General features: G+C 44.7%; 2 protein-coding genes across 2 annotated transcripts in view; one reads left to right on the top strand and one right to left on the bottom strand.

Annotated features, from left to right (window-relative positions):
* Window positions 1–3,596, top strand: part of LOC129858889 (basic proline-rich protein-like) — a 29,957-nt gene extending 26,361 nt beyond the window's left edge. The window contains exon 4 of the mRNA XM_055928126.1: window positions 3,553–3,596. Coding sequence (XP_055784101.1) covers window positions 3,553–3,596 — 44 coding nt within the window. The remainder of the gene's footprint in view (window positions 1–3,552) is intronic.
* The window catches only part of LOC129858888 (guanine nucleotide exchange factor VAV3-like), a gene marked incomplete at its 5' end in the record, with an annotated part of 45,045 nt that continues 33,180 nt past the window's right edge, over window positions 2,449–14,313 (bottom strand). The window contains 2 exons of the mRNA XM_055928125.1: window positions 2,449–4,074; window positions 10,826–10,977. Coding sequence (XP_055784100.1) covers window positions 4,030–4,074; window positions 10,826–10,977 — 197 coding nt within the window. The remainder of the gene's footprint in view (window positions 4,075–10,825; window positions 10,978–14,313) is intronic.

The raw sequence follows: 14,313 nt of genomic DNA, 5'->3' as shown, positions 1-14,313 counted from the left end.
TGATTTGGCGGTGACCTAACATAATCGTTTGTGGGGCTTTAGCTGAAAATCCTATTTGATATCAGACACTTTGGTTGGATTAACAACAAGATTACCTTTAAAATTATATAAAACACATGTATGTTTGAGGAATTTTAATTATGAGATTTCTGTTGTTTGAATTTGGTGCCCTTCACTTTCACTGGCTGTTGTCATATCGATCCCGTTACCTGGATTGCAGCAATAAGAAGTTAATCCCATTCTTCTAACATTAATCCCCTTCTTCTAACATTAATCCCATTCTTCTAGCATTAATCCCCTTCTTCTAACATTAATCCCATTATTCTGACATTATTCCCATTCTTCTGACATTAATCCCATTCTTCTGACATTAATCCCATTCTTCTGACATTAATCCCATTCTTCTGACATTAATCCCATTCTTCTGACATTAATCCCATTCTTCTAACATTAATCCCATTCTTCTAACATTAATCCCATTCTTCTGACATTATTCCCATTCTTCTAACATTAATCCCATTCTTCTAACATTAATCACATTCTTCTGACATTATTCCCATTCTTCTAACATTAATCCCATTCTTCTAACATTAATCCCATTCTTCTGACATTATTCCCATTCTTCTAACATTAATCCCATTCTTCTGACATGAATCCCATTCTTCTGACAGTAATCCCATTCTTGTCTGTGGTAACTATGGCATGATATATTATACTGCCTGATCTGCCTGTCTGAGTGGGTGTTTGAGAGTCTGTAAAGTTATTATTCCCTAAAATGTTGCTAAATACCTCTCAATAGAGGATTAACAAGGAAAGAAGGCACTGCTTGGAATGTCTACTGGAAACCCCCTTCCGGGGAGAGGGTAGGAGGGGTAGAGAAATAGACAGGAGGGGGAGAGGGTAGGAGGGGTAGAGAAATAGAGAGGAGGGGGAGAGGGTAGGAGGGGTAGAGAAATAGAGAGGAGGGGGAGAGGGTAGGAGGGGTAGTGAAAGAGAGAGGAGGGGGAGAGGGGAGGAGGGGGAAAGAAAGAGAGAGGAGGGGGAGAGGGGAGGAGGGGGAGCGAAAGAGAGAGGAGGGGGAGAGGGGAGGAGGGGGAGAGAAAGAGAGAGGAGGGGGAGAGGGGAGGAGGGGGAGAGGGAGAGAGGAAGAGAAGGGAGGGGGAGAGGGGAGGAGGGGGAGAGAAAGAGAGAGGAGGGGGAGAGGGTAGAAGGGGTAGAGAAAGAGAGAGGAGGGGAGAGGGTAGGAGGGGTAGAGAAAGAGAGAGGAGGGGGAGAGGGGAGGAGGGAGAGAGGGAGAGAGAGGAGTGGGAGAGGGTAGGAGGGGTAGAGAAAGAGAGAGGAGGGGGAGAGGGGAGGAGGGGTATAGAGAGAGGAGGGGGAGAGGGGAGGAGGGAGAGAGGAAGAGAGAGGAGGGGGAGAGGGGAGGAGGGGGAGAGAAAGAGAAAGGAGGGGAGAGAGGAGGAGGGGTATAGAGAGAGGGAGAGAGATAAAGAGAGAGAGAAATACGGAGAAAGAGAGTGCCCTCAAAGCTCATCACTAAACTGGGACTAAACATCTCCCTCTGCAAATGGATCCTGGACTTCCTGACGGGCCGCCTCCAGGTGGTAAGGGTAGGCAACAACACATCTGCCACGTACTCCCTGTTCACCCACGACTGCATGGCCAAGCACGACTCCAACACCATCATTAAGTTTGCTGATGACACAACAGTGGTAGGCCTGATCACCAACAACGATGGTGATCCTATAGGGGGGAGGTCAGAGACCTGGCAGTGTGGTGCCAGGACAACAACCTCTCCCTCAATGTGAGCAAGACAAAAGAGCTGATTGTGGACTACAGGAAAAGGAGGACCAAACAGGCCCCCATTAACATCGACGTGGCTGTAGTGGAGCGGGTCGAGAGTTTCAAGTTCCTTGGTGTCCACATCACCAACAAACTATCATGGTCCAAACACGGCAAGAATGCCGTGAAGAAGGAACGACAATGCTTTTTCCCCCTCAGGAGACTGAAAAGATTTGGCATGGGTCCCCAGATCCTCAAAAAGTTATACAATGCACCATCGAGAGCATCCTGACCGGTTGCATCACCGCCTGGTATGGCAACTGCTGAGCATCAGAAGGTAAGGTGCTACTGAGGGTAGTCCGTACAGCCCAGTACATCATTGGGGCCAAGCTTCCTGCCATCCGGGGTGCCCCCAAGTGCGGTCTAAGGCACTGCATCTCAGTGCAAGAGGCGTCAATACATTCCCTGTTACTTTAGTTTATTTAGTAAATATTTTCTTAACTCTATTTCTTGAACTGCATTGTTGGTTAAGGGCTTGTAAGTAAGCATTTCGCGGTAAGGTCTAAACATGTATTCGGCGCATGTGACAAATACATTTGGTTTGATTTGATTTGACAAGGAGAAAGAGAGCAGAGAGAAAGAGAGAGATTATATAAAGACATAATATGACATTTGTAATATCTTTATTCTTTTGGAACTTCTGCGAGTGTAATGTTTACTGTTCATTGTTTATTTCACTTTTGTATATTATCTACTTCACTTGCTTTGGCAAAGTTAACATATGTTTCCCAAGTCAATAAAGCCCCTTGAATGAGAGAAGAGAGAGAGAGAGAGAGAGAGAGAGAGAGAGAGAGTGAGAGAGAGAGAGAGAGAGAGAGAGAGAGAGAGAGAGAGAGAGAGAGAGAGAGAGAGAGAGAGAGAGAGAGAGAGAGAGAGAGAGAGAGAGAGAGAGAGAGAGAGAGAGAGAGAGAGACCAGGGTGAGTTATACACATGTCTGGCACTCACAGTTATATAAACGTATAGTGTGTTTGGAAAGTATGCAGACCCTTTCCACATGTTGTTACATTCCCATCCAACCTGACAGATCTTGAGAGAATCTGCAGAGAAGAACGGGAGAAACTGCCCAAATACAGCTGTGCCAAGCTTGTAGCGTCATACCCAATACGAATCAAGGCTTTAATCTTTGCCAAAGGTGCTTTGACAAAGTACTGAGTTAAGGGTCTAAATGGAGAGAGAGAGAGAAAGACGTAGGGTAGCATCACTAGCTTGTTCCCTCAGAAACCAGCCAGATCCCTATCAAATCAACACACAGCGACAGCCCCGTACGCAGCCTGCTGGAGAGATGAGAACATAGGGAGGCTAACAGCAAAGACAACACAACACAGGGAGGTTTGTAGGGGAGAATGTGTGTTGTGTTCAGTTATTGTAATCTGTGGGGATGTGTTTGGGAGGTGTTTCATGACAGCGTTTCCAGCCATGTGTGTGTGTGTGTGTGTGTGTGTGTGTGTGTGTGTGTGTGTGTGTGTGTGTGTGTGTGTGTGTGTGTGTGTGTGTGTGTGTGTGTGTGTGTGTGTGTGTGTGTGTGTGTGTGCGTGTGTGCGTGTGTGCGTGTGTGCGTGCGTGTGGATGGGGATGCCGCTGCATCAAGTCATCAATAATCACCAAGGCAAGTGGAACAGAGCAACACAGGCAAGGTGAAGCCCTGCGGTGTGGCAAATCCCTCCCTCCTCTCTGTCTCTTCTCTCACTCTCTCTTTTCTCTCCCTTTAGACAGTCTTAGCTATATCCTGAGTGGTGCAGATGAATGGATGTAGCTGAGTTAGGGGAGGTGGAAGTGAGGGAGAGAGGGATGGACAGAAGTAGGGATCTGGGTTCTGGGAAAGGTCCTTCCCATGCTGACAGCCAAGCTGCTAGTCTGTTGAAGTGGCAGACCAGAGAGAACCAGTCACTAGTCTGTTGAAGTGGCAGACCAGAGAGAACCAGTCACTAGTCTGTTGAAGTGGCAGACCAGAGAGAACCAGTCACTATTCCATCTAGGAACCCTCTATTCTCCCAGGAGGATTTTGGGTTGTTATTGAGGCAACAGCCAATAGGAGGGTCCACCACAGAATGTCCAGTTCTCATCTAGCAGTCAGATAAACCACAGAATGTCCAGTTCAGGCCTAACAGCCAACCGGTTCACTCTGTCGGTCTCTCAGTCTTTCTGTATTTTCATTTTCTTTCATCCTTTGTGTTTTTCTCCATGACTCACTCCTCTCCTTCCTCCACATAGGTAGATGGAAACCAGCCCACCTGCAGAAAAAATAAGAAAGGCAATGAGAAATGAAAAGGAGGAGTAGTGTGTATGGGTGTGTGGGTGTGTGTGTGGACTGTTGTTACAGACGCTCGCATCAGGTGAGCATTCATCCACTAATAATATTCAAGGGGAACACCTGAGTGTAAACATGTTAGGCAGAAAACCTGTTCCACTCTAAAGAGTGGCAGGCGTTACTAGGTAACACCGGCCCATCTATCCCACTGTAAATAGTCAGACATTACTAGGTAACACCGGCCCATCTATCCCACTGTAAAGAGTCAGACATTACTAGATAACACCGGCCCATCTATCCCACTGTAAAGAGTCAGACATTACTAGATAACACCGGCCCATCTATCCCACTGTAAAGAGTCAGGTGTTACTAGATAACACCGACCCATCTATCCCACTCTAAAGAGTCAGACATTACTAGATAACACCGGCCCATCTATCCCACTCTAAAGAGTCAGACATTACTAGATAACACCGGCCCATCTGTCCCACTCTAAAGAGTCAGACATTACTAGGTAACACCGACCCATCTATCCCACTGTAAAGAGTCAGACATTACTAGGTAACACCGACCCATCTATCCCACTGTAAAGAGTCAGACATTACTAGGTAACACCGACCCATCTATCCCACTGTAAAGAGTCAGGTGTTACTAGATAACACCGGCCCATCTATCCCACTGTAAAGAGTCAGACGTTACTAGATAACACCGGCCCATCTGTCCCACTCTAAAGAGTCAGACATTACTAGATAACACCGGCCCATCTATCCCACTGTAAAGAGTCAGACATTACTAGGTAACACCGACCCATCTATCCCACTCTAAAGAGTCAGACATTACTAGATAACACCGGCCCATCTATCCCACTGTAAAGATAATCAGGTATTACTAGATAACACCGGCCCATCTATCCCACTATAAAGAGTCAGGTGTTACTAGATAACACCGGCCCATCTATCCCACTGTAAAGATAATCAGGTATTACTAGATAACACCGACCCATCTATCCCACTGTAAAGATAATCAGGTATTACTAGATAACACCGACCCATCTATCCCACTGTAAAGATAATCAGGTATTACTAGATAACACCGACCCATCTATCCCACTGTAAAGATAATCAGGTATTACTAGATAACACCGACCCATCTATCCCACTGTAAAGATAATCAGGTATTACTAGATAACACCGACCCATCTATCCCACTGTAAAGATAATCAGGTATTACTAGATAACACCGGCCCATCTATCCCACTGTAAAGAGTCAGACATTACTAGATAACACCGGCCCATCTATCCCACTGTAAAGAGTCAGACATTACTAGATAACACCGACCCATCTATCCCACTCTAAAGAGTCAGGTGTTACTAGATAACACCGGCCCATCTATCCCACTCTAAAGAGTCAGACATTACTAGATAACACCGGCCCATCTATCCCACTGTTAAGAGTCAGACATTACTAGATAACACCGGCCCATCTATCCCACTGTAAAGAGTCAGACATTACTAGATAACACGGCCCATCTATCCCACTGTAAAGAGTCAGACATTACTAGATAACACCGGCCCATCTATCCCACTGTAAAGAGTCAGACATTACTAGATAACACCGGCCCATCTATCCCACTGTAAAGAGTCAGACATTACTAGATAACACCGGCCCATCTATCCCACTCTAAAGAGTCAGACATTACTAGATAACACCGGCCCATCTATCCCACTCTAAAGAGTCAGGTGTTACTAGATAACACCGGCCCATCTATCCCACTCTAAAGAGTCAGACATTACTAGATAACACCGGCCCATCTATCCCACTCTAAAGAGTCAGACATTACTAGATAACACCGGCCCATCTGTCCCACTCTAAAGAGTCAGACATTACTAGGTAACACCGACCCATCTATCCCACTGTAAAGAGTCAGACATTACTAGGTAACACCGACCCATCTATCCCACTCTAAAGAGTCAGACATTACTAGGTAACACCGACCCATCTATCCCACTGTAAAGATAATCAGGTATTACTAGATAACACCGGCCCATCTATCCCACTATAAAGAGTCAGGTGTTACTAGATAACACCGGCCCATCTATCCCACTGTAAAGATAATCAGGTATTACTAGATAACACCGACCCATCTATCCCACTGTAAAGATAATCAGGTATTACTAGATAACACCGACCCATCTATCCCACTGTAAAGATAATCAGGTATTACTAGATAACACCGACCCATCTATCCCACTGTAAAGATAATCAGGTATTACTAGATAACACCGACCCATCTATCCCACTGTAAAGATAATCAGGTATTACTAGATAACACCGACCCATCTATCCCACTGTAAAGATAATCAGGTATTACTAGATAACACCGACCCATCTATCCCACTGTAAAGATAATCAGGTATTACTAGATAACACCGACCCATCTATCCCACTGTAAAGATAATCAGGTATTACTAGATAACACCGGCCCATCTATCCCACTGTAAAGAGTCAGACATTACTAGATAACACCGGCCCATCTATCCCACTGTAAAGAGTCAGACATTACTAGATAACACCGACCCATCTATCCCACTCTAAAGAGTCAGGTGTTACTAGATAACACCGGCCCATCTATCCCACTCTAAAGAGTCAGACATTACTAGATAACACCGGCCCATCTATCCCACTGTTAAGAGTCAGACATTACTAGATAACACCGGCCCATCTATCCCACTGTAAAGAGTCAGACATTACTAGATAACACGGCCCATCTATCCCACTGTAAAGAGTCAGACATTACTAGATAACACCGGCCCATCTATCCCACTGTAAGGAGTCAGACATTACTAGATAACACCGGCCCATCTATCCCACTGTAAAGAGTCAGACATTACTAGATAACACCGGCCCATCTATCCCACTCTAAAGAGTCAGGTGTTACTAGATAACACCGGCCCATCTATCCCACTGTAAAGAGTCAGACATTACTAGATAACACGGCCCATCTATCCCACTCTAAAGAGTCAGATGTTACTAGATAACACCGGCCCATCTATCCCACTCTAAAGAGTCAGACATTACTAGATAACACCGGCCCATCTATCCCACTCTAAAGAGTCAGACATTACTAGATAACACCGGCCCATCTATCCCACTCTAAAGAGTCAGACATTACTAGATAACACCGGCCCATCTATCCCACTGTTAAGAGTCAGGCGTTACTAGATAACACCGGCCCATCTATCCCACTGTAAAGAGTCAGACATTACTAGATAACACCGGCCCATCTATCCCACTCTAAAGAGTCAGGCGTTACTAGATAACACCGGCCCATCTATCCCACTCTAAAGAGTCAGACATTACTAGATAACACCGGCCCATCTATCCCACTGTAAAGAGTCAGGTGTTACTAGATAACACCGGCCCATCTATCCCACTCTAAAGAGTCAGACATTACTAGATAACACCGGCCCATCTATCCCACTGTAAAGAGTCAGACATTACTAGATAACACCGGCCCATCTATCCCACTCTAAAGAGTCAGACATTACTAGATAACACCGGCCCATCTATCCCACTGTAAAGAGTCAGACATTACTAGATAACACAGGCCCATCTATCCCACTCTAAAGAGTCAGACATTACTAGATAACACCGGCCCATCTGTCCCACTGTAAAGAGTCAGACATTACTAGATAACACCGGCCCATCTAACCCACTCTAAAGAGTCAGACATTACTAGATAACACAGGCCCATCTATCCCACTGTAAAGAGTCAGACATTACTAGATAACACCGGCCCATCTATCCCACTGTAAAGAGTCAGACGTTACTAGATAACACCGGCCCATCTGTCCCACTCTAAAGAGTCAGGCATTACTAGATAACACCGGCCCATCTGTCCCACTCTAAAGAGTCAGGTGTTACTAGATAACACCGGCCCATCTATCCCACTCTAAAGAGTCAGGCGTTACTAGATAACACCGGCCCATCTATCCCACTGTAAAGAGTCAGACATTACTAGATAACACCGGCCCATCTGTCCCACTCTAAAGAGTCAGACATTACTAGATAACACCGGCCCATCTATCCCACTGTTAAGAGTCAGACATTACTAGATAACACCGGCCCATCTATCCCACTGTAAAGAGTCAGACATTACTAGATAACACCGGCCCATCTATCCCACTGTAAAGAGTCAGGTGTTACTAGATAACACCGGCCCATCTGTCCCACTCTAAAGAGTCAGACATTACTAGATAACACCGGCCCATCTATCCCACTCTAAAGAGTCAGACATTACTAGATAACACCGGCCCATCTATCCCACTCTAAAGAGTCAGACATTACTAGATAACACCGGCCCATCTATCCCACTGTAAAGAGTCAGACGTTACTAGATAACACCGGCCCATCTGTCCCACTCTAAAGAGTCAGACATTACTAGATAACACCGGCCCATCTATCCCACTCTAAAGAGTGGCAGGTGTTACTAGATAACACCGGCCCATCTATCCCACTCTAAAGAGTCAGACATTACTAGATAACACCGGCCCATCTGTCCCACTCTAAAGAGTCAGACATTACTAGATAACACCGGCCCATCTGTCCCACTCTAAAGAGTCAGACATTACTAGATAACACCGGCCCATCTATCCCACTCTAAAGAGTCAGACATTACTAGATAACACCGGCCCATCTATCCCACTGTAAAGAGTCAGACATTACTAGATAACACCGGCCCATCTATCCCACTATAAAGAGTCAGACATTACTAGATAACACCGGCCCATCTATCCCACTCTAAAGAGTCAGACATTACTAGATAACACCGGCCCATCTATCCCACTGTTAAGAGTCAGACATTACTAGATAACACCGGCCCATCTATCCCACTCTAAAGAGTCAGACATTACTAGATAACACCGGCCCATCTATCCCACTGTAAAGAGTCAGACATTACTAGATAACACCGGCCCATCTATCCCACTCTAAAGAGTCAGACATTACTAGATAACACCGGCCCATCTATCCCACTGTAAAGAGTCAGACATTACTAGATAACACCGGCCCATCTATCCCACTGTAAAGAGTCAGACATTACTAGATAACACCGGCCCATCTATCCCACTATAAAGAGTCAGACATTACTAGATAACACCGGCCCATCTATCCCACTCTAAAGAGTCAGACGTTACTAGATAACACCGGCCCATCTATCCCACTGTAAAGAGTCAGACATTACTAGATAACACCGGCCCATCTATCCCACTGTAAAGAGTCAGACATTACTAGATAACACCGGCCCATCTATCCCACTGTAAAGAGTCAGACATTACTAGATAACACCGGCCCATCTATCCCACTGTAAAGAGTCAGACGTTACTAGATAACACCGGCCCATCTATCCCACTGTAAAGAGTCAGACATTACTAGATAACACCGGCCCATCTATCCCACTGTAAAGAGTCAGACATTACTAGATAACACCGGCCCATCTATCCCACTGTAAAGAGTCAGACATTACTAGATAACACCGGCCCATCTATCCCACTGTAAAGAGTCAGGTGTTACTAGATAACACCGGCCCATCTATCCCACTGTAAAGAGTCAGACATTACTAGATAACACCGGCCCATCTATCCCACTCTAAAGAGTCAGACATTACTAGATAACACCGGCCCATCTATCCCACTCTAAAGAGTCAGGTGTTACTAGATAACACCGGCCCATCTGTCCCACTCTAAAGAGCGGCGGGCACTGCACTACTCTGTTACAGAGTTGTTTAGTGATCGCTATAGCCGATTCTGACAGACAGACAACAGACATCAGTCTACACAGACATTCGCACAAAAACACTCCCACACATTATTAGAGTCACTCACATCTCTTTATTAGAGTCACTCACATCTCTTTATTAGAGTCACTCACATCTCTTTATTAGAGTCACTCACATCTCTTTATTAGAGTCACTCACATCTCTTTATTAGAGTCACTCCCACACATTATTAGAGTCACTCACATCTCATTATTAGAGTCACTCACATCTCATTATTAGAGTCACTCACATCTCATTATTAGAGTCACTCACATCTCTTTATTAGAGTCACTCACATCTCTTTATTAGAGTCACTCACATCTCTTTATTAGAGTCACTCACATCTCTTTATTAGAGTCACTCACATCTCTTTATTAGAGTCACTCACATCTCTTTATTAGAGTCACTCACATCTCTTTATTAGAGTCACTCACATCTCTTTATTAGAGTCACTCACATCTCTTTATTAGAGTCACTCACATCTCTTTATTAGAGTCACTCACATCTCTTAGGCCCCACTGTCAGAAGCAGACATGTGTACAAACATAACTGCACACTCACACGAAAACATACACACATCCTGCATTAGAATAGGACGTGTTCATATGCAATATCAAACAGTAGACCCAACCATCAGAGAGGTGCAGTGTTGGTGTGTGTATATGGTATGTATGGTGCATTTGCAAAAGTATTCAGACCCCTTGACTTTTTCGAAATGTTATTCCATTACAGGCTTTTTCTAAAATGTACTAAATCACCCCCCCCCCCCCCCCCCTCTCATTAATATACACACAATACCCCATAATGACAAAGCAAAAACAGTTTTTGGGGGGACATTTTTGCAAATATATAAAAAAAAATCAAAAACTTCAAACACATTTTCACATTGCACTGTATGTGTGGGGGGGGGGGCACTCACCCTGCCGCTGACCTCTCCTCTCCACCAGCCATTGGCTCCTGACTTGGTGTAGATCTTGACTACGTCTCCCTCCTGTAGAGACAGCTCTCTGGTGTCCCTGGAGCTGAAGTCATAGCGGGCTATCGCCATACCCATCACCTTAGGGGTGAACACTGTGGAGAGAGAGAGAGGGGGGGGGGGGGGGGGGGGGGGAGAGAATTGGCGAGGGCACTAGAACAGTCTGCAGCACCCGGACTCACCCAGCTAGAATCGGAAGTCAAATGTCTACTGTTTGCTGATGATCTGCTTCTTCTGTCCCCTAACAAGGAGGGCCTACAGCAGCACCTAAATCTTCACAGATTCTGTCAGACCTGGGCCCTGACAGACCTGGGCCCTGACAGTAAATCTCAGTAAGACCAACATAATGTTGTCCCAAACAAGGTCCAGTCGCCAGGACCACAAATACAAATTCCATCTAGACACCGTTGCCCTAGAGCACACAAAAAACTATACATACCTCGGCCTAAACATCAGTGCCACAGGTAACTTCCACAAAGCTGTGAACGATCTGAGAGACAAGGCAAGAAGGGCCTTCTATGCCATCACAAGGAACATCAAATTCAAATTCAACTGTACCAATTGGGATCTGGCTAAAAATACTTGAATCAGTTATAGAACCCATTGCCCTTTATGAGGTCTGGGGTCCGCTCACCAACCAAGAATTAGCTAAATGTGACAAACACCAAATTGAGACTGCATGCAAAATTCTGGTAAAATATCCTGAGATTACACAGACCCCTAAACTCCCATATCTAGTGGGTGAAATACCACAGTGTGACATCACAGCTGCAATATTTGTGACCCTTTGCCTCAAGAAAAGGGCAACCAGTGAAGAACAAACACCATTGTAAATACAACCCATATTTATGTTTATTTATTTTCCCTTTTGTCCATAACATAGCATTTGAAATGTCTTTAATCATCCTTCTCTCTCTCTCTCTCTCTCTCTCTCTCTCTCTCTCTCTCTCTCTCTCTCTCTCTCTCTCTCTCTCTCTCTCTCTCTCTCTCTCTCTCTCTCTCTCTCTCTCTCTCCTCTCTCTCTCTCTCTCTCTCTCTCTCTCTCTCTCTCTCTCTCTCTCACTCTCACTCTCACTCTCACTCTCACTCTCTCACTCTCACTCTCACTCTCTATTTCTCTCTCTGTCTGCCTCTCTTTCTGTCACACACATGTATGATATCCTCTCTTTCACTCCAGACAGTCTGAGGGAGATGATGAGGCATGCATAATCACATCACTCCCCTTTCTATTTTCTCTCTTATCCCAGCCCCATTTAAAGGAATGATTTGTGCAAAGCCGGGGCACATCCCGTCCAAATGAAGTGTCTGTTTTGATTGTGGCCTGGATAGTGTCAACAGCATAATCCACACTCATACGGGTGGCTGGATTAATGATAAACTAGACCATGTGAAGGGAGGAACATTTGAAGGCTCCTTCAATCTGTCTCTTCTTGGATGCTATGCTATCTTAAACTTAAACTGTTATCTTTAACAGACCATAGACTGTATCTTATTGGATGATAAATTATCTTCAACAGACCATGTTATCTTCAACAGACCACAGACTATGTTATCTTCAAAACCACAGACTATGTTATCTTCAACAGACCACAGACTATGTTATCTTTAACAGAACATAGAATATGGTATCTTTAACAGATCATAGACTATGTTATCTTTAACAGACCACAGACTATGTTACTTTTAACAGACCATAGAATATGTTATCTTTAACAGACCATAGACTATGTTATCTTTAACAGACCACAGACTATGTTATCTTCAACAGACCACAGACTATGTTATCTTCAACAGACCACAGACTATGTTATCTTCAACAGACCACAGACTATGCTATGTTAATAACAGGTGTGCCTTGTTAAAAGTTAATTTGTGGAATTTCCACAAGTGAAGGGAAGAGGTGAGAGGAGGAGAGCACATAGATGCGAGAAGGAATACAAAGTGGCTGCTATGAAAGTGATCTGTGTTTACGTGTGATCAGGGGTGTATTCATTCCACCGATTCTGTTGTAAAACTTTTTTTTAAACATAAGCAAATCGAACTAAACGGGGATAAACATACCTGGATTTGTCCAATAGAAACTCTAATTTGCAACAGTTAGACTAATGATTAGAACCTAGATCAGCTAGATGCAGGCAAGAGTGTGCAAGGCGGTATTGAATGTGTCACTGTCTGTCACCTCAAATTTTACTCTCGACATGTGTGCATCTACATTGTCAACTTTCGCTAGGTTGTAGTAACCTCATGCTGGGTATAGGGATAATTGTAGAATCATGTAGTAGCCTAAACCTATCGATGTTACATTGAACTGGGTGAATGGAATATGAATGACTGTCATCCAATATGCTGTAATAGAAATAAGGACATGCTCATGAGAAAAATAAATCGTCCTTTCTCATCATAAACGGCACCGAATGCCACTGATGTACACTATATGTGCAAAAGTATGTGGACACCCCTTCAAATTAGTGGATTCGGCTATTTCAGCCACACCCGTTGCTGACAGGTGTATAATATCGAGCACACAACTATGCAATCTCCAAAGACAAACATTGGCAGTAGAATGGCCTTACTGAAGAGCTCAGTGGACTTTCAATGTGACTGTCATAGGATGCCACCTTTTCAACAAGTCAGTTCATCAAATTTCTACCCTGCTAGACCTGCCACCGGTCAACTGTAAGTGCTGTTATTGTGAAGTGGAAATGTCTAGGAGCAACAATGGCTAAGCCACGAAGTGGTAGGCCACATAAGCTCACAGAACAGGACCGCCGAGTGCTGAAGCGCGTAACGTGTAAAAAATAATCTGTCCTCGGTTGCAACACTCACTACCAAGTCACAAACTGCCTCTGGAAGCAACATCAGCACAAGAACTGTTCACCGGGAGCTTCAGGAAATGGGTTTCCATGGCTGAGCAGCTGCACACAAACCTAACATCACCATGTGCAATGCCAAGCGTCGGCTGGAGTGGTGTAAAGCTCGCCACCATTGGATTCTGGAGTAGTGTAAGAGCATTCTATGGAGTGATTCATTTCTTTTCATTATCTGGCCGTCTGAGGGACAAATCTGGGTTTGGCAGATGCCAGGAGAACGCTAACCGCCCGAATGCATAGTGCCAACTGTAAAGTTTGGTGGAGGAGGAATAACGGTCTGGGACTATTTGTCATGGTTCGGGCTAGGCCCCTTAGTTCCAGTGAAGGGAAATCTTAACGCTACAGCATTCAATGATATTGTTGATAATTCTGTGCTTCCAATTTTGTGGCAACAGTTTGGGGCAGGCCTTTTCCTTTTTCAGCATGCACAAAGTAAGGTCCATACAGAAATGGTTTGTTGAGATCGGTGCGGTAGAACTTGACTCTACTGCACAGAACCCTGGCCTCAACCCCATTGAACAACTTTGGGATGAATACGAACGCAAGCCAAGATTAATCGCC

This window comes from Salvelinus fontinalis, chromosome 7 (assembly GCF_029448725.1).
Source record: "Salvelinus fontinalis isolate EN_2023a chromosome 7, ASM2944872v1, whole genome shotgun sequence".
NCBI lineage: Eukaryota > Metazoa > Chordata > Actinopteri > Salmoniformes > Salmonidae > Salvelinus > Salvelinus fontinalis.
Note: the sequence above shows the minus strand (reverse complement) of the source record. Positions and strands in the feature narration are given on the sequence as shown.